This window comes from Sciurus vulgaris (genome assembly GCF_902686455.1).
Source record: "Sciurus vulgaris genome assembly, chromosome: 11".
NCBI classification, from domain to species: domain Eukaryota; kingdom Metazoa; phylum Chordata; class Mammalia; order Rodentia; family Sciuridae; genus Sciurus; species Sciurus vulgaris.
This window is the reverse complement of record NC_136472.1, coordinates 98468691-98490722: the sequence shown is the minus strand read 5'-3', so window position 1 is coordinate 98490722 and position 22032 is coordinate 98468691. Positions and strand designations below refer to the sequence as shown.

The 22032-nt window shown below is 36.2% G+C and overlaps 1 protein-coding gene across 1 annotated transcript; it reads left to right on the top strand.

Annotated features, from left to right (window-relative positions):
* The first annotated feature begins 11385 nt into the window (after window positions 1-11385).
* Window positions 11386-21111, top strand: MMP7 (matrix metallopeptidase 7). Its single transcript, XM_079103634.1, has 6 exons — window positions 11386-11544; window positions 14419-14645; window positions 14734-14882; window positions 16541-16669; window positions 18210-18371; window positions 20810-21111. Exons 1-6 carry the CDS (start codon window positions 11428-11430, stop codon window positions 20836-20838), a joined length of 813 nt encoding a protein of 270 aa, XP_078959760.1. The 5' UTR covers window positions 11386-11427; the 3' UTR covers window positions 20839-21111.
* The last annotated feature ends 921 nt before the right edge of the window (window positions 21112-22032 follow it).

The window sequence follows — 22032 nt, the reverse complement described above, 5'->3', positions numbered from 1 at the left end:
AAGGCACTAAGTAACTCAGTAAGACCCTGTCTCTAAATAAAACACAATAAGGCTAGGGATGTGGCTTAGTGACTGAGTGCCCCTGAGTTCAATCCCTGGTACCCCCCTGGTCTTCCAAAAAAAAAAAAAAAAAAAAACCAACCACTGTTAGTAGGTGAATTTTATGGTTCATATTATTTTTCAATAATGCTAATTGGTAAAACTATTAGTATCTGTTAGGCTGTCTTGAAAACTGCACAAGTTATAATTAGGAATTTCCTCTTCATCTTGTAAAGAATTCTTTTTCATTCCAATTTTTTAGTCGCTTTTTAAAATTTTCTCAAAAATATGTAAGTAACACAAATATGTGTAAGGGAAGAAAAATAATTTTCTTCCTGCCTTCTACAGATATTAGTTGAGACAGACAGACCTCTGTAGCAAAAGACTGATTGACAGAGAAAACCAAACAAGTTTAATAGCAGTATACCTCATGTGCACATGACAGACAACCAGAGGGAAATGGGTATATCTCCAAGAGGCAGTTTTGAACGCAGGTTTAAATACTACCTCTAATTGAAACAAAGAAAAGTGGATGGGGTATCAGTACCCAACATGCCCAGTGAAAGCAATGATAAAGAAGGAAAAGGATTGTTAGGCAGATAAGTCAGTACCTTCCCACTGATAAGAATTTCTAGTTATTTGGAGTCATCCTTTTCTTCCTTATATACAGAAAGACACCTGTTGAAATAAAGGTTTCTTTTATAGGTGTAAATTACTCTTACAAAAGAGTACTCCATTTTAACAGTTTCTCCTGTGCCTGCTGTTTCCCTAAATAATAACCTCAAAAGAATCTTTATGCTAAGGAGACATACGTGAGTTGGCATCTTCTGGTCTCCTACCACCATATTTGGGGGTGGCATGTCCTCAACACCACCATATTCACATGCTTACTTAGCAGAAATTTTAATAATGCTGTTTGAATAATTAAGAGCACAGGTTTTGGCGTCAGACTGGAGCCAAAATTTGGCTCTACCACTTACAAGTTATTTAAAGTCCTTGTGACTCACTTGCCTCATCCATAAAATTATGATCAAAATCATGACGATGATGAAAGCTATTTTGTGAGTCCTTTCCACGTATCAAGGAGATTGTAATTAGGACACACATATATCTCAATTAAGTCTCCTTATAATACTGAGCAAGGCTGGCTATCCCACACCCGTAAAAGTCAATACTACGGCACCGAGATTTTATAAACTGAAAAAGCTTTGTAGCGTGGTTGACCATGGAGGACAGGAAGAGCTGGAAAAAGAAGAGCTTGAATCCGCCTCTAGCCGTGGAGGGCGGGGTTATAGGAAGGGAGAGGGAGAAACTGCTTGTTGATTGGATGGAGAGAAGGAGGTGGTGCAGGGTTCAGCGCAGGCGCAGTTGGTCATCTCACCTCCACCGGTTGAGGAAGAGTTGTGAAGTGCTGGGGAGGAGAGGTTTTGAGTTTGTGACATCAAAATATTTGCTATGTAGATTCTGTTTGTGTAGTTTCAAGGTTGAATCACTAGAGTTGTCTCCAGTGATTCACTTCTATCTTTGGTAAAAAGGGGAGAGGAACTCCTTGACAAATTGATGTCACATTTTTAGACACAGAAGCAATGCGAAGAGCTTTTCTTATACCTGTGGCTCAGCCTTCAGGTCAAAATAATCCTTGTGTCGGAGTGGCAGTGTTTTGGGGTTGTAAATTCTGCTGCCATTCAGGTTTCTTCACTAAGTAGGGGGAAGAATTCTTGCCTGGCTGACTGAAAATAATGAACTGGTGTTGCACCTTAGCCTCACATCCATAACTCTGAAAGACAATAGGGAGGAGTAATGCTTCCAGTAGGCAGAACATTGAGAGTAGGTGGTGTTGATCTTGATGACGATAAGCAGTCACCACCTGGGTCTGGAGGGGAAGTGAAGTGATCATGGCTAGGAAAATACATAGGTTCCTGAGTAATCATAGGTTGCCCGAACTGGTTTGTCATGATCTGGAAGGAGTAAGATAGCACAATTATAATGTCAGAGGTGATTTCTGGGAAAGTATCACCTGAATGAACTTATGGAATTAAGCACAAAATGTATAGGTCCTTGTGTCTCATATGAATGCCCAAAAGAGAACATCTACTGAGCAGGAAGTTCTGAACACCTGTGTGGTGTAGGATGATGCATCCAAGGGAGTCAGCCAGACTCTGTCCTCAGCTACCTCATGAATACAATGGGCTCATGAAAAACACAGGCATGGTAATAGGCATGGTGGCTTTTCACCAGCCCAACTACAGTCCACCTACCTACTGCTGCTGCTGATGATGATAATGATGAGGATGAAGGTCTTATCAACTTTAGCCCTCAGTATGATACCATCCTTCAAGAGGACCAATCAGTCACTTAGTAAAAAGTTAAATCAGACCCTTCTCATCCTCTAGAGGCAGCAATTTCATGCTTATTGGACTGATATACATTATAAATATGCATCTGCCTTCATTGCCCTTAGAGTACCAGCCCCTGAGGATGTGCTAAATGTTTAGATGTCTCCTCTAGATTTCTTTACCTCAGAAAATGCTTTACCATTGCACAGATCACGTTGCACTCTAATTTTGTATGCCTATTTCAGTCAAACTGCCAACTTCTTGAGAGAAAGAAAGTGAGGAAAACAAAGCATAATGAGTTCAGGAAGCTCAGCCAGCTTGGGATTATGAGAGTATTAAGCAAAAAGAAGAAATGGAAGAAAATGAAGCTGGAGAGGTAAATAGTTATCACATTCTGAAACTCCTTGAATACCATGTTAAGTAATTTTGTCTTTATTCTTATGTTCCAGCTTCACAAATCTAGGGCACTTATATCCTAGGGATAAGTCGGAGATGGGAGATGGAGAACAATGGAGAGACAAGGTGGTGCACAGTAAACAGGTGAAGACTCAGAAGTGGTGAAATCTGGATTTCTAGACTCAGGAATCATGTTTTGTCTGAGTTTGAATCCTGGCTCCAATGATCAGTAGTTCATGCAATCTTGGATGAGTTGCAAAAACTCTTTGTGCCTCAGTCTCTTCATCTACAGAATGAGATGAACAACAATACCTACCTCATGAGAACGTGAAGACTACACATAAAGAATTAGAATAGTGCCTTAAAAAAGGTATTATTCCAAAATTAACAATTTGTTAATTCCATTACTGTCTTTCTGCTTAGCGATTTAATAAAGAAAGCTTTTATATTAAATAAAGACATTATGAATTAAAAAGCAAATTTTGCATGAATCATTACAAATGAAACATATCAAAGAAATCCTCTCCTGGTGATGAGATGCTTTGAACTACACCATTAGAATACCCAAGAGCATATGAAGGGAACTCTGAGAAGCACAGTTGTAGCCAATAAGAAACTGAAGACACAACTTGCCAGGCGACAAGGCCCAGAATTAGACTAATAATCATCCCTAAGCATTGACAAGGCAAGGAGTACTTAAATGGAGACAGGAGCAGGCAGAAAAGGCATGATTCCTCCAAAACGACCCTTACTCATTACTGAGGACTGACATTTCGTGAAAAATAGATAACCACTCTCAGTTACAAACATAGGATTAAGATGTAATTACCTGGGTGTGCCAATGGAAGCTAAAGATCACACTGAGATATTGATGGCCTATATAGATCTAAAGAGTTAACAAAAGAACAAGCATTGGTGAGCTCAGAAACTGGAGAGGACAAGGTAGTGACAATAGTCTGGAAGAAAGGGCCAAAAAAATAAAAAATCGCCCTGACTGATCCTGGAGCTGACTCTGGTCCAAAGCCAGGCTTAAACTAACAAATCTCTTAATGATAACCATATGAGAAAACTGAGTGAAGACAACACCCTCAGTGAACCACAGATTTGGCCTTAAAACAATCAGAGGATGTGGTCTTGCCAGAACCTAGGGATTGCCCTATGAACAGAGTAGCATTAAGCAAGGTGACTCATTGGAATCTTCCCAAAACTGAGATGATAGAGTTTCTTCAAGAATGATTGCTGGTTTTATACAACACAACAAAAAGTCCTAATAACTGTTTTGGCTATAAGCACCAAATTAAATTTCAATGTAATCTAAACATGGGAAAAGAAGGGCCAGAGTAATTAATTGAAAGTCAGAAATACTCCCCAGTACTTGGAGTAAGTTTTACCATCATAAGTTTTAGATACAATCTGAAATAAAATGTTTGCTTTTATTTTTAAATCATAAGATAAAATACTAGTGTAACTCCACATCATTTACAACCACAAGAATGGGAAGTTATACTCCATGTATTTAGCATATGTCAAAATACACTCTATTCTCACATACATCTAAAAAGGACAAATAAAATTTTTTTAAAAATAAGAGAAAATGTAGTCTTAACTAAAGAAGTCATTGCTACACAAACTCAAAATGGAGTTCATGTTATCTGATGTAGCTGAGAGGTTAAGTTCTTGTTTTACTAGTAAGCATATATTTCCTCCAGAGATATATTCTTTGTATAGAAAAATATGTTGACAAACTACTTGACAACGTAAAGGAATCCCTAAGAGCTTAAATTCTAAGATGATGACCTGGATATTACTAAAGGGCCCCTCTTTTTTTGTTGTTCTGGTTGTTTCGTTTTGTTTTGATACTGAGAATTGAACACAGGGATGCTTTACCACTGATCTACATTCCCAGGCTTTTTTGATTTTTTTTTTTTTTTTTTTTTTTTTTAATGAGTGAAAGTTTAGGACTGGAGGCAAATGAAAATAGGAAAAGTCAAGCAGCAGGGCAGGAGGCAGATCTGATTATTGAAAAACTGTTCTTTAAAAAATCAGGAAGCATAGTACAAATCTGTAAAGTACCTACAGTGTGGTACAGGGCTGTAATTCACCTTCCACTACCTACTACTCTCCATTAAATGTATTCCACAGATACTTCTTGTGAATCCACATAGAGAAAGTCAAAGTAATATCCAACTTTGGAGTTTGGGCTGGTATATGGATAATCACTTCCATTTCTTTCTAAGGGATGACGTGTGAAAATTGGCACTGATAGAAAAAATGTCCAGTTCCATTTAAAATTTTCCTTGTCCTTCCTCTTGAGGGAAGATGCACTCAGTTAACTGAGGTCCAGGTTCTTCACAAGTTAGGATTCAGGAGAAAGGAATGATACAAAGAAAGAATCTGGTTTTTTGCTTTGCCCTCTTGCTTAGAAGGTGGAAGAAGCAAGCCTACAGTACAATGGGAGCTGAGCAGAAGCATTGGTTATTCAAAACATCATCTCCTTTGCTTTCCTTGCCCCTTTGCACTCCTTTCTCCTGCAGTTTTGCAATTCTAGAACTTTCCATGAGCTGATGCATGTATCTGAAGGCAGTGGCAGCTGCGCTGATAGGCAGTGTTGCTGCAGCAGCTCACACTTTTCTGGAAACAGGCTTCAATGTCACCTTGTCCAGTCACCTCTCACCCAAACTCTGGAAGCGTCACCATCTTCACCAGCTACATTCACTAAGGCATCCTACTGCTTTTCTTTCCTCTATGTACATCCTTCTCCTGAATGTGAAACCTTTCCATGCATTTAAAATCAAAGTCATGTCAATTAATATTTCCACTCCAGTGGTGCCACTTGTCCTATCATCTGATTTACCCTCATTCAACCTTTGTGGTTCTTTCCCTCAGGGGTGTGTTCTGCTGTTCATCCTGTATACCCAAAGATTTTATTGATAAAGATAGTGTGTGTTCCTTGTTTAAAATGTTAGTAGATTCTATGATAAGAATCTACTGGTTATTTATTATAGCACATCACATTATAATATTTAAGATAGTTACTTCCTTGTGTCTCAAAACACATTGGCATTAACGGTTTCAATAAAAATTATTGGAACAAAACCCTTTAAACCTATTTTACTTCTACATTTGTCCAATCTCCATGCTAAGTTCATAGATGTGAAAGAAAAATACTATGATACATAAAAACTCTTATAATAGTGACAATGATTCTGATACCAGCAAGCATTTACTGTCCTCTTCCTGTGGTCCAAAAACACGATTTTATACATTTAAATCTTCTCATTTAATCCTCACCATAACCCTCAGAGAAAAGGGCTATCCCATTTCACAGGTAAGGAAGCAAAATTTCAGAGGGGTTGAATATTTGGTCACTATGACACAAAAGGAAACTGAATAGTGCTGAATGCCTCCCCTTTAACATGATAACAAAATAAGTCAGTCTGACAAAGGAAAAGCAAAGGTAAAAAAAGAAAAACTATCAAACATAAGTAATGTGGATCAATGACCTATACATAAAAGCTAACACCATAAAACTCTTAGGAAGAAAACATGGGGGTAAATCTTGACCTTGAATTTAATAGGCGGATTTTAGATATGACACCAAAAGCATGAGCAACCAAAGGGGGAAAAAATAAATAGGACATCATCAAAATTAGAACATTTTTGCATCAAAGAATATTACCAAAGGACAGAATGGGAGAAAATATTTGAAAATTGTATATCTGATAAAAGTTTAATAGAATAAATAAGGAATTCTAGAACTACTACAAATTAACAACAAAAAGACAAATAGCCCCACTAAAAATATGAGTACAGGACTTGGAAAGACATTTTGCCAAAGATCTACATACAAAAGGACAACAAGCACGTGGAAAGATGCACATCATTCTTAAGTCATTAAAATCAAATCAAAACCACAAGGAGATACTAGATACTTAGTAGTGTGTTTGTCCATAATAGTAGAAATTTTTTAACAGAAATTTTAAAAGGTTGATGGGAATATAGAGAAATCAAAATCCTAATATATTGCTGGTAGGAATGTAAAATGATGAGACCACTGTGAAAAAAATTTGGTGGTTCCTTAAAAAAGTTAAACTTAGAATTGCCATATGACCCAATAATTCCACTCCTACATATATACCCAAAATAATTAGAACAGGGATTCAAACAGATAGTTTCATTCTGGTATCATTGTACAATTATTCTCAGCAACCAAAAAGTTGAGAGCAGCCAAATGTCCATTGATGGATAAATGGACAAACAAATATGTGATGTCCATCCAATAGAACATTATTTATCCATAAAAATGGTACATGCTACAACACAGCAAACCTTAAAACTAATATGCTAAGTGAAGAAACCGAAGGATACACCAAAGGATATTTATTGTATGAGTACATTTATATGAAGTACCTAGAATGGTCAAATTTAGAGACAGAGAGGAGACTAGAGATTACCAGGGGCCGGAGGGAGGGAAAAGAGAGCTGTTGATTAATGGATAGAGAGTTTCTGTTTGAGATGATGGGAAAATTCTGGAAATCAATACTGGTGACAGTTTTTAAATGTTGTTAAGTGTAAGTAATGCCACTGAATTGTACATTTTAAAATGGTTAAAATGGTAAATTTTCATTATGTGTATGCTATACACCCCTCAAAAAAAAAAAACACCAAAGTATGATTTCTTTCCTTCCTTAAGCCATTTTCAACTTGTATCTGCAGACCAGATAACTCTCATGAGCTCCAGAAGTGAGTTTCCAGCTGACGCCTCAAACTGGGTGTCCAGTATTGATGTCATTGCTTAACCACAGCCAAGTTCCTCTTCCACTGGAAAAATTCACTCCTGTAGGCTTTGTCTCCAAAACACAAGCACCATCCATTAAGCTCAAATCACCTCTGATTCTTTCTTCCTCGCTTCTGCAAGTAACCAGCCCCCAAGTTTTTGTTTTGTTTTATTTTGTTTTTCTCAATCCTACCTTCTAGATATGTCTTAAATTGCCTTCCTCCTTTCCATTCTTAAGGTCAGGGTCTTCATTTCAGACCTCACCCTCCTGCTCCTAACTGGACCATTAGAATAACTTTCTGGTTGGTCTATCTGCCTAAGTTCCCTCTACAGTTATTTTCAGAGCAACCACTAGTATTTTCTCATATTACAAATCTGATCATACTACCTTCTTCCCCTAACACATACCTTCCTGCTCCTCATGATAAAGTCCAAAGTCCTTGGCACACAAGGCTGGTTCTCTTGACCCTTAGGAGCTTTCCAGTCACACACTGCCTGTTACCCCAGCCACACTAACTGCCCTCTCAGCTCCATCCAAGCTCTTCTTGTCTTCCCATATCCATGGTTTATCTTTCCATATCCAAGGACTCACCCTGGGTGTTACTCATGCTGTAGGGTTCAATAAGTGTATGAGTATCCACCATTATAGTGTTAGAGTATTTTCCCTGCCCTAAAAATCCTCCATACTCTACCTATTCTTTCCTCATCCTCCTGACCCTAACCTATTCCTGTAACCACTGATCTTTTACCATCTCCATAATTTTGACTTTTCTAGAATATCATATAGTTGGAATCGTACAGAATTTAGCCTTCTCGGGGTGACTTTGTTGACTTAGTAATACACATTTAAGGTTCTTCCGTGTCTTTTCATGGCTTAGTAGCTTATTTCTTTTTAGTGCTGAATAATGTTCCATTGTCTGGATGTACCATGGTTTTTATCTATCCACCTACTGAAAGATATTTTAATTACTTGGCAATTATGAATAAAGCAGCTATAAACATCCACATGCAGGTTTTTGTGGGGGCATATGTTTCATCTCCTTTGGGTTATGGGGACTATATGGTAAGAGAATGTTAAGTTTTCTAAGAATCTGGAGGAGGTAGGAGGAGGGAGAAAAGATACTTGAGAATTAAATTGACCAAATGATATTGTTATATTGTGTGTGTGAACAAATATTTAACAATGAATTTCACTATTATGTATAATTATAATACACTAATTTCTTAAAAGAAAGAAAAAAAAAAAAACCTGCCAACTGTCTCCCAAAGTGATTATACCATTTTACATTCCTACAAGTGCATCTGCATTTGGTGTTGCCCATGCTCTGCATTTTGTCTATTCTATTAACCAAATAGTAGTATCTCATTATTTTAGTGTACATCTCCCCAATGACATATAATATGGAGCATCTTTTCATATTCTTATTTACTATTTGTCTATCTTCTTTGGTGAGGTAGATATCTGTTATGGTTTTTGGCATTTTTTTTCATTGATGTATTATAATTATACATAACGGGATTTGTTGTTACATATTCATTCAGGCACAAAAAATAATTTGGTCCATTATACTACCCAGTCCCTATCCATACCCTCTCCTCTTCCCTCTCTCTGGTCCCCTTCCTCTACTTTCAGGTCTCCCTTCTATTTTCATGAGATTACCCGCACACACTTGTTTTCCCCTTTTTTTCTCTCTATCTACCACATATGAGAGAAAACATATGGTCCTTGACTTTCTCTTAACATAATGCTTTTGAGTTCTATACATTTTACTGCAAATGACATAGTTTTTCTTCTTTATGGCTGAATAGAACTCCATTTTGTATATATACTACATTTTCTTTATCCATTCATCTATTGACAGACACCTAGACTGGTTCTATAATTTGACCATTGTGAACTGTGCTGCTATGAAGTTGGGTATGCATGTATCATTAGAGTATGCTGACTTTAATTCTTTAGGATAAATACCAAAGAGTGGTATAGCTGGATCATATGGTGGTTCCATTCCTATTATTCTGAGGAACATCCATACTGATTTCCATAGTGGTTGTACTAATTTACAATCCCACCAACAGTGTGGAATTTCCCCCCACATTCTCTCCAGCATTTGTTATTATTTGATTTCTTGGTGGTTGCCATTCTAACTGGAGTGAGATGAAATCTCAATGTAGTTTTGATTTGCATTTCCGTAATTGCTAACAATGTTGAAAGTGTTTTGTATGTTTGTTGGCTATTTATATTTATTCTTTTGAGAACTGTCCGTTTAGTTCATTTTTGGCACATTTTTAATCAAACTGTTTGTATTCTTTTTGTTGAGTTTTAAGAGCTTTTTATATATTTTAGAAAATGGTCCTTTATCAGATATCTTTTGTAAATATTTTCTCCCAGTCTGTAGTTTGTCTTATTCTCTGAGGAAATGAATGTCTTTTGATTTTAATTCAATGCAAAGATCACTGAATATGTCATATATCTTCACCATTAGTTGATCCAAGTAAAGTCTACAAATATTCATTTATTCTATAAACATTTCTTATGCTCCTGTTGTATACACTACCTAAGGATAACAAGTATATAAGTATAGTTGAAGTGTGACCACACAGAATCAAAGCATCTCAGTAAAGAGAACAAATGTAATTAATTGAACTAGAAATTTTATCTATGCTCACACACAATGCCCTACTACCAAGTATTTTTAAAGATATCTGAATCATTAAACTTTAAAGTTCTAGCATATTTGAGGTATCTCCCATGATGTATTTGAATCATAAGCATCGTGCTCTCCAAGAAATATATAGTACAATGAGGAAAATAGACCTATTACAAAATAAGTAAATTGTTTTGTGATAGAAAACACACTGAACTGGGAGTCATAACTACTTTTAACTAGCTGTCCTCAATCTTGGCCTCAATTTAATCTTTGTAAAAAAAAATCAAGTACATGGATCAGAATCTCTAGACAATGTCTCTCTAATCTTTATATGTAGAATAACTTTTATGTGTATTGAGGTCTAACACAGCTTTACCTGTAACTGCATAGCAGTTGGAAAAAAGGATTGAACAAAACCACTTCCAACTTGAAGATCTAGCTTTGGAGAAAACCTGCTAGTACCAAGTGAGGAGCAAGGTAAGTAGGGCAGATGAACAAGTCAAGCCCGTGCTCGAAGATTCTTGTTTGGTGCTTTTCAAATAATTCAAGAAAAATTAGAAGCAGTGTTGACCACTAAGAAAAGAGGTAACCTACTTAAAAGGACCCCTAAAGAAGGGAGTTCTCACTGCTCGACTGAGATATCTGGAAGGTGAGGTGATGGAACACAACTCTACAGTGGCCACCAACCATCACATTGCAGTCTTCCCATCAGTCCCTGCTACCATCCTCTTCCTCTAGAAAGAACCACCAGATGTTGATGATGTTCTATTTCTTGACTTTGGTGATTGTTACAGTGTTGGCTTAATAATATTGATTATTCGTAATTTTGTGCGCTTTTTTATACATTTCAAATTTTGAAAAGTCCTTTTAATATACATGATACAATAATGTCCTGAATGATCAACCTCCAAATTTTTAAACTGAGAAGACTTGTGTGAGTAATAATTTGACTCAGGCAAATAAAATGAGTTTTCTAATGGGTTCAGTTTATACAGCAGACAGGGGGGAAAAAGCCCTTGAAAGATAAATACATTGCGTGCCTCTTGCCAATAAGGACACAATACTTCCTCATTGTTGTTAATGAAAAATAACACATACACACATACTTTCTAAAAAGAAAGAAAACACTCAAATGAGTCACCAATTTCCATATTCAGGGTTGAAGAGCTGTATAAATTTCTCCAGCCTCTGGCAGAAAACATCAAACCAACCGTACGTCTGAGAACAATCCATGGCAGCTATGCAGCTGGCCCTGCTGTGGGCTGTGTGTCTGCTGCCTGGCCACCTGGCCTTGCCACTGCCCCAGGAGGCGGGAGACGTGAATGAGCTGCAGTGGGAACAGGCTCAGGTATGTCACGGTCCACTCACCTAGGCTCAGTGGTCTTGCTGTCAGCATTAGAAGTGTTTTTCAGTTACTTCTCCTTCCATGTTAGAATTGCAATGAATTTTCTTATAATATTTTTATTATAAAGGGAACAGGCTTTAGAGCCTGTTCAAACTGGGTTTGAGTTCCAACTCCTCCACTCACTGTGTAGATGAACTTCAAAATGTCATTTAACTTCTCTGATCTTTTTAGTTTTCCAATTTGGAAGTTGGAGATAATGATAACAAATAGGGTGTTATAAAGCATTTAACCCAGTACCTGGGACATTATTGATGCTCAATAAATTCAAGATTTATTATTATTTATTGTGACTTGAAATTCTTTTCACAGGGATATAGAATGTTGCATCTTAAGATGAAAACTACTTGTTGAAGTCAGAAAGTATGGGTGGAAGTTATGACTTTGCTATAAGCTGATGATGATAGGCAAGGAAAGAACTTCTGGATTTGTTTTCTCCTGGGTCCAATGGAAATAATAATACTGTATGTTTTAGATCTCACAGAATTATTCTAGTAAATAAATGATAACACCAACTGCATGTGTGTAATTGCCAATTATAGAGCACTTACCTATACACTACATCATTTAATGCTTAGTTCTATTGTAAAAACCAGGAGAAACCAAAGTTTGGTTGATTCCCATTCAACTTAGAATGGTAGTAGATTCTTTGTGGTAACAATAAGAATCAAGGACAAGTTTTTCTAGCTCAAAAATCATGTTCCTTCCAATGTACTACTTAACAAGCAGTTTAATATGTATTAAAAATATTATTTGGTAAAATAATAGAATGATTATTTTTAAGCATTGTTTATAAATTTAAGCTTTAGACATAAGAAAAATCTAATTTTGCTTCACATGAACTTGTACTTTTTAAAAAATTCCAATAATATATTAGATCCAACCATATTAAATTACTGATATTTAATAGTTTTTTGCCTCCCAATTTTTATACTAATTTCTCTCTTGACTCATTTCTTTCTTGACTCATTGAGTGTTTTTATACACAATTTCTGTCTATCTAATGAATTCTCCAAAAGGAATGCATTTGCAAGAATATTTAGTCCCTTTATTTAACACACAGGTTGTCAAAACTAAAAGGAGGTTAGCTAGATTTAATGGAAAGCAGGAAAGGTCATCTCAGGAATGCAGAGGCATTTCTTCCAGTGGTGTCTTTGTAAAGGCTATGGCCCTAGAAGGGATAAAATAGGCTATTTGCTTTTAAATAAGGAATTAATTCATATATTCATGAACAATGAGGATTTGTTATATTGAGTGACACACAATTATTGGTAATAGACATAGAGGGCACAATATTAATAAGGTTTCTTAGGTAAAATTCATACTCCTGATAGGTTCACAGACAAGTGACTGTTACCATTCACTCCAATATTGACTGCAAATTACTGATCCAATTTTTAAATCATTTCAACAACATTATCATACATTATATAAGCCTATACATTTCATCTATGTTTGTGTGCACAACATGCACACATGCATACAGTATTGAGGACTGAACCCGGGTCCTCTACCACTGAACTGCATCCCCATCCCTATTTATTTTGAGACAGGGTCTCACTAAATTGCTGAGGCTGGCCTCAGACTTGTAATTCTTCTGCCTCAGTGTCCCAAGTCACTGGGATTATAGGCATGCGCCATCTTTCCTGGTCATCTATACATTTTTCTAATGAAATGGTTTTGGAATCCGAACACAGGCTTCTTCGGTGTGACTTTATATTTATTTTGTTTCTCCAAGCTGTGTTTCTTCATATGTAAAATAAAGATGACTGCCATACCTGGCTCACAGGGTGGTTAAGGTTTAATTGAAATAAATGTGTAAATACCTGGCATTAGTAAGTGCGTTAAAATGTTCTTGTGACTTAGCTGCTGCTGTTAGTGCATTTTTTGTTTGTTTGTTCTGTTAGATTACCATCTTCATTTGCAAACACCAGGAAACTATAAGACCCAGTTGTACATAGGAGATCTGCTTTATCTTACAGTCTCTCAAAGAGGTAGTAGTAGGAATTTAAAAGAGGGAAAGAGAGACTGGGGGGTGGAAAGACTAGAGAGGGAAAAGAGAAACTGGGAGGCAGGAAATTCAGGCCCAATTCTGCTACTAACCTAATGTGTGAAACCAAGAAAATCATTTGGATGCTATGAGCTTTGGTTTCTTCACCTGGACAATTAATTCAATTTAAACTAATGGTGTCCTAAATATTTTCCCAGACTGAATTAAGACTCTTTAACCTTTAGCTGGTACCAGACCTCAGCAGAATCTTAGATGGGCCAGGGGACTTCAGATCTCCTCACAGCGTCCATGATGCTAAAGGAGGTCTTGGTGTGCCTCTTGAGGTCATGCTGGAACATTCTTCCTGATTGTTCCAAAAACAAGTCTACGCTGTATAAAGTGTTTGGTATATTTTCCTCAAAACAGTTAAGGGGGATAAAATGAGAAGCTGAGGGGCTGGGGTTGTGGCTCAATGGTAAAGCACTTGCCTAGCATGTGTGAGGCACTGGGTTCAATCCTCAGCACCACATAATAAATAAAATAAATTAAATAAAGGTCCATTGACAACTAAAAAAATAATTTAAAAATTTTTAAAAAAAGAAAAGCTAAGGAATTTTTATTTCATGAAATGGCACACTTGTGCTTCATTAGCAATATTAAATTTTCTTTTTATTAGTGCATAGTTATTGTACTCAGTATCTATATAATTATTCTGTCTTCAAATCACTATTTGAATCCACAAGAACCAGAGGCAAAAGAAGTGCATATTTCTAAAATTTAAAAAAAGACAATAAACAAGAACTACAGATTATTTACTCTCTTTTCAACAGGACTATCTCAAGAGATTTTATCTTCATGACTCAAAAGAAAAGGATGCCAACAGTTTAGAAGTCAAACTCAAAGAGATGCAAAAGTTCTTTGGCCTGCCTGTAACTGGAAAGTTGAACTCCCACATCATAGAAATAATGCAGAAGCCCAGATGTGGAGTGCCAGATGTTGCAGAATACTCACTATTCCCAAATAGGCCAAAATGGACTTCCAAAGTAGTCACCTACAGGTTAGTTTTATTTTGGCTCGTTTTGACAAAAACAAATGATAAAGCCTTGTCCTAACAGGTCAAATATTGTTTTCTTGTTTGCTTCTAGGATCATATCATACACTTCAGGCTTAAAACCTGCTGTAGTGGATCAAATAGTGGCAAAGGCTTTAAACATGTGGAGCAGGTACATCCCGCTGCGTTTCAGGAGAGTTAGTAGGGGAACTGCTGATATTATGATTGGCTTTGCAAGAGGAGGTAAGAATGAGTTCAGTAGGCTATTCCTATGTGCTATTTGATTTGTTCATTGTTTATATCAGTGCTCTTGTTTTTTTTTTTTTTTTTTTTTTTTTTTTTGTTTGTTTAATTTAAAAACTTTGATAAGGACTGGGGATGTAGCTCAGTGGTACAGCATATATTTAGCATGTGTAAGGTCCTGGATTCAATCCCCAGCATCAAAATAAAAGAAAAAGAAACCTTTAATGAGATATTATTTCAATTTTTCTAGTTTATTAAATTAGAGTCACTTTTTATGCAGGAATTGGCAAACTATGACTCATGAGCCCAATCAAGCCCACCGTGTGTTTTTATGAATAAAGTGTTAATGAGACACAGCCATGCTCCTTCACTTGACTACTGTCTTATGATCACTTTCAGACATGCTACAATTGTCTCAACATTCATAAAGTGCACAACACTTAAATTACATGTTATCTGACCGTTCTTAGAAAAAAATTTGCCAACTCCTCTTTTGTAGCATGAATCTTTACATATATAATTTTTTTGTAGCATGAATTATTATGTGTGTGTTTCTGTATAAATATGTTCAAAACTAGCTAATATCAAGAAGAAAGAGAAGGAGTTGGATTCCAAAAATCTCAAGTGACCCCCACAATGTGGACCTGTTACAAATGCCTTTCATGTGGAAGAAAGTAAAAAATGGAGACTTTAAAGAGATATAATGCATACACATGAACTGCTCTTTATTAATGTTTCATGGTGCAAATGTAGAAAAAATATTTCTCATTTTGATCTATTCTAATATTGAACTGCCTGGGTACTATGAATTTAGCTGAAACTTGAAACTTGAGCCCACAACATTAGCAAGATTGAAGAAAATGCTATAGAAAGCAGTGATAACAGCAGTACAGGTTTTTCAAGAACTGGTTGAGCCAGGTATCAACTGACACTCATATAAAGATAAATAACTCTGACTCACAAATAAAAGGACTATCAAAATCTCTTTTAACAGACTTTGAGCACAGTTCTTCAACAAGTTATCTAGTATGCTCACAAAAAAATAGCTTTTTTGAGGGGAGGAACTGGGGATTGAACTCAGGGGCACCCCACCACTGAGCCACATCTCCAGCCCCTTTTTGTATTTTGTTTAGAAAGAGGGTCTCACTGAGTTGCTTAACACCTCTCTAAATTGCTGAGGCTGGCTTTGTACTTGAGATCCTCCTGCCTCAGCCTCCTGAGCCACTGGGATTACAGGCGTAGCCACTGTGCCCAGCCACCAAAAATATCTTTTTAAGAAAAAGATACATGAAATGATACACAAATTACTCACCAAATGCAAAGCTCACACTCATGCTCCCTCCCATCTCCATTTGGCCAAACAAAGTGATAATATTTAACAAACATTTCAATGCAATCCTAAATTAGATATAAATGTGTTTAAAGTTCCACATCCTGTAGACTTTCACTGTGTGGTAATTATTGGTGATGAGCAGTGGTTCTGTAAAGAAAATGTGCCCTTACCAAATAAGCAACAAAATGCAACTGGCTTCTGATACCAGCAGTGTGGATCATTTGGTCTGGGCTGTTCTTTCCAGCCTCAATAATCATGTAAACTAAAAAGATGAAAAGACTAGAAAAATTCAGTAACGAAGGGAAGTCACTCAATTTTCTTGCAGCTCACGGGGACTTCTACCCATTTGATGGACCAGGAAACACTCTGGCTCATGCTTTTGCACCTGGGCCAGGTCTAGGAGGAGATGCTCATTTTGATGAGGATGAACACTGGACTGATGGAAGCAGTCTAGGTACAGAGTCCTATGTCTCTTCTACTTTAACTTTTAATTTAATACTTACTCTAATTTATAATATTTATCAAGACCTTAACTGACAACCACTGAACTATATGCTTTAGATGTTTTATATCATTTAACATCTTCATAATATTACAACTACAAAAGATGGAAACTCCGGTTATGGAGTCAAGCAATGTCAGGTATAATTTGTTTGCCTCTATCATGCTTACCGTGTGTCTTTGAGCCTCAGTTTCCTCTTATGTGAAATGGGAATAGTAATAGTTCCCACTTGAGGATTATTTAAATTAAATGAGATCATGATTGTACAATGCTTAGCACAGTGCTTGGAATATATTAAAAATTCAGTGAATTATAGTCGCCATATTCTCAAAAGGTTCTCAAATTAAAAAAAGGAACAAAGACTACAATATCTTAAAATTATATGCAATTCTGGGATTATTCACTATTGGATGAAAAGAAGCAGCTCCGTGACCTAACCCATCATATTCATCATTTTACGAAGTGGAAGATTATGGACACATCTGAGAATTAATGTAATGGAGCTCTGGCATAAATAATCCTCAGAGGAAACAATCCTTTATAAGAAATGGCTAGTCACTGGTACTAAAAGTGAAATTAATACTTGTATTTGGCTAAGGGAATTTACTACCATTTAAACAAAGTAGAGAAACCTAACCCCTGAAATATAATGAGGCTGCCTTCGTGCCACATCTTGCACATCTTCATTCTCATGGTAGTTTAAAGACAGCTTCCTTTAATGCAACCCAAATCAAGCTCTTGTGACTCCTCAAATTCACAGACTCATCTTCCCCCTGACTTGTAAAGCCCTTCTGTGTATCTGAGAGACTCAGTCGTTATCTCATATGATACATATACACAATCTATATATCATCTATATTACATATCATTAATATATATTCACACACACACACACACACATATGATTTTATGAATCAAGATAAAAAACAACACCCAGCATTGCCTGGAGATACTGCCTTTTTTGTCTTGGCTTTCTCAAAACTAACTTTCTCCTAAATGTTCAAAATCATAATCATTTACTGAATAGCTACTACTTTTCAGATATTGGGAAAGTCTAATTATCTTGACAAATCTATAGGGTAGGAATTCTTATCTCTGTTTAATAGATAAGGAACTGAGACTGAGCAGAATCAATTGATTTGTCCAGAGTCGTCCAGTCAGTTGAGTAACAGATTTATGTTAGAAACACAGGTCTTAATGCTTTTAAAGCTTTTGCTTTCCACCATAGAATATCACTGCCCTGTGATTCTAGAAGAAGCAAATAGGCAGAAAAATATTACTTTTCTTTAATAAGCAGAATTAGTGATATAAAGCACTATTATTTGAATTCTTCTTCTAACCCTTTCCCAGTCTTGAAAGTCTAGAAGCAAATAAGTAAACTATGGAGGATTAAGAGTTGGGTATTTTTATAATTACTTTGTTTTTATTCTTTTATGTTAGGTATTTACATGGTTATTTTAATAGTTACTCTATGTTACCTCTTTGGTTGTAGGAATTAACTTCCTGTATACTGCAACTCATGAACTTGGCCATTCTTTGGGTCTGGGTCATTCCTCTGATCCTAATGCTGTGATGTATCCAACCTATGGAATTGAAGAGTCCCAAAATTTCAGACTTGCACAGGATGATATTGATGGCATTCAGAAGTTATATGGTAATATTTATGGTTTCAAATAAGAGGGATTTCACATTTTCTCCTTAGAATAGTCTTGGAAGAAAGAGGCTGAGAAATGGGCATTTACCTGGAAAACCACACTGAAACTTATATCTAAAAGTCTACTGAAGAGAAAAGTTAGACCTTATATACTCATATTTGACCAGGCAATTTTATACTGAGTATAAAGTGATCTTCGTTTTAGTTTTAAGATTCAGTAATTCAGTATCATATGGTGAGATTATGACAATGACACTACCAAGATTCTTTTCAAGCTGTCACTCACTCTTCTTCCTGGCTTAGTTCAAATTCCTTAGGAGGGTCTCCCCTGGAGTGGACTGGAGGAATATAACACCATGCTCCACAGCTGCCAATTGCCACTGATTTGATCCTAGGCAATCAACAGTGACCCATTTTTCCTGCTTACATATACATGTAGGGAAAGTGATTAACCATGGACAGTCACTGCTAATAATTACTAGTCATGAAGTTTATGAATATCTCATGTCCTGATATATATATTTTTATCTTAATTAAGCTCCAAATTTAGTTATTGAAATAAGCTGATTTGTATTTACTTGATGAAGACAGTCAGAAATAGTATTCAGAAAAGGAATCAAAGGACAAGGATAAAAATTCATGCCTCTGGATTAAAATGAGGGAAAAAAAGTTCAAAGATGCTAAGTGACTTGTTCAAAGTCATGTGACTGCCAAATGCTTGAATAATGATTCCACCTTAGGGCTATATGATTTCATACCTTGTCTACCATGCATGCCTGCCTATCACTACCTAGAAAGCTTTCAAAATCAATCTGAACAAGAAAATACAGAATTTCATCTTTTAGTCAGCAGATATAATCAAACTTATCCAGCAAATTATCAGGATGTATGGATGTATGTTTGTATGGATGTGTACATAAATGGATGTATGTACTGAGATAAGAATACACTACCAAAGATCACTTAAGAGTTTTTGAGTGATCCAAAGAACAATGAAAATGCTTTCACATGAAAGAGTACTGTCTTTCAAGGAAAACTATTACTGCAGAAAAATGAATTTAAGCTATCAACTGCACTTAGAACTTACTACCCATCAGCATTGCCCAATTTTATTTGCATTTCTGGAATGCTAGTCCCATAAGACAATTTCCACAAAAGTATGCTGTGAAGAAATAACTTTAAAAAACACTACCTACTAAAATTCAGATGCATAAGCTATTAAATAATACTAAACAAACAGTGTTTAACTCCGTGTTTCCTAAATTATAATCATTTTTATGGAATACCTATTGAAACCCCACAAAGTAATACTTTAGAGAATACACTTTGGAAAATGCTATGCAGCTAGACCCTAAAGATCAGATCAGATACAAACAGCTGCTTCTGTCTAGAGGATTCACAAAATGCTGACAGAAAAAACTACCTCCTTGTATAAAATAGCAGAACTCTGAGAACAGAGCATTCTATTCTCTTCAGGACCTTAAGAAAGTACAAAGGGATTAAAGAAGATCTGAGGCAGACTGATTAAATTTAACAGGAAGAAAACTGGTACATTCAATTCTTTTATGTTTTTTATTTGTTCTTTTTAGATATACATGATAGTAGAGTGTATTTTGACATATTATCCATACATGGAGTATAACCTACTTTAATTAGGATCTCATTCTTATGGTTGTACATGATGTGGAATTTCACTGGTGGTATATTCACATATGAACATAGGAAAGTTATGTCCCATTTGGTGCATTTAATTCTTAAGTAATGGACAAAAAGGCACCCACCCCTATCCAAGTAGGAAAGAACAAACTCCTGGACAACAGAAAGTTGGATCTAATTATGTAAGTTGTAAATTTAGGGAGTTCATTTGTTCAAAAAGTAATGGTACACTTGCTCAGCATGTGCAAGGCCCTCGAGTTGATCTCCAAAATCACAAAAAGGAAAAAGAAAAAAAAGTAACATGAGCAGAAAATATAGGTTCAAAAGAATGTGATTAAAGTCATGAGTGCAAAACTCCCAATGCTATTTTCAGAATAACAAAAATAATACCTAAAATGCTTTGATTACTTTCAGTATACCAAGCACTCCACATGAATTAGCTCAATGAATCTAACAATTCCATGAGGCACTCTCCCATTTTATAGACTGCTAATCTAATGCTAAGGAGGTTAAGTAGTAATTTCCTCAAGGTCACACAGCTACTAAAATGGTAGAGACGAGGTGCACAGGCATCTGATCCCCAGACCCCACACTCAGTTCAATACTACTTTCTTAGCCTTTTGAGGTTATACTTCAGAATCTTTGTCCCAGACACAGAAAATTGGAGCTAGGTAAGTGATAAATTATACACATTATGACATTTCCTTTGCTTGTGAAATCTTATGATGGTTTTTATGCATTTGTAGACTGTGTCAGAATGTCCTTATTTTCTTTCTTAACAGGAAAAAGAAGTAATTACAGAAGGAGATAGAAGCTTCAGGGAGAATATTCATTCATTCAATGGGTTCTGTATCAGTATTCCCCAACCAGAATTAACACTCTCCCTGCACTCCACTCAGCACAATCTCCATCCTTTCTTGCATTATGGTTGGGTTTTGTATGTATCTCTCTCCCCCGAGGATGAACTTTATGTTTTGACTTCATCTTACTCGTCTATGATGATCCTCAGGCCACACGCAAATGGCAGATGTCAGTAAATGTTATATACACAAATAAATAAAATTCGTATTCCATAATAAAATTACTTATACTTGGGGGCACTTTTTCTGTGGCAAGGGAAGGTATATAATGAAATCAAAGATAAGACAAATCTCACCACATTAAATTGGGGTCTTCAGACATGCCTCACCCTATCACTCAATGGAAGTCCCAGCTCCACTCTTGTTGTTCATTAATGTAGCCCAAAGTTACTTACCTTGTTTGTTCAACCCAGGCTTCACTGAGTCTTCTGGCAAATGCAGTTCTTCCCACAAAATGTCTTTGAATTCCTGAGGACTTAGATTCTCAGAGTCTGCCAGTTCCAAGTTCCTGCCAGGGCATCTCTCCTGCCATAGCCACTTTCTGAGTTCCCTTTTCTCTGCCCTGTACCAAATCAAACATCAGCCTCATCCTCTTCTCTTTTTCTCCAACCAGTCCTAAAAGAGAAACTGTACATGTTATGGAAGATTCACATGAACAAGGCAGGAGGGTCACAAATCCAAAGCCAGCCTCAGCAACTTGGTGAGACCCTGAGCAACTTAGCAAGACCCTGTCTCTAAATAAAATAAAATTTTAAAAAAGGACTGGGGATGTGGCTTGGTGGTTAAGCACCCCTGGGTTCAATCCCTGGTACAAAAAAAAAATTTTTTTTTAAATAAAAAATAAAAAAACAGATATTCATTTCTAGGCAAAATATCAAAGGATTATTTACTAGGTAAATTTTAAAATATTTCAAGAGCGAGCAGGACCTTTAAAGTGGATTCTATGTCTCTAAACAAAATTTTAAAAATAACCCATGTTTTGGCTTTGAGGTTAGGGTAGAGACGCCACCCTTCTTCTCATTCAACATTAAATGTACCAGAGAACAAAATTCATCCACTTACATCAGACATCTAGTCATCGTCATTATTGTACCACTAATAAAATCAAGTGAGGGATCAAACACTAGATATTAGAGAAAAATTTG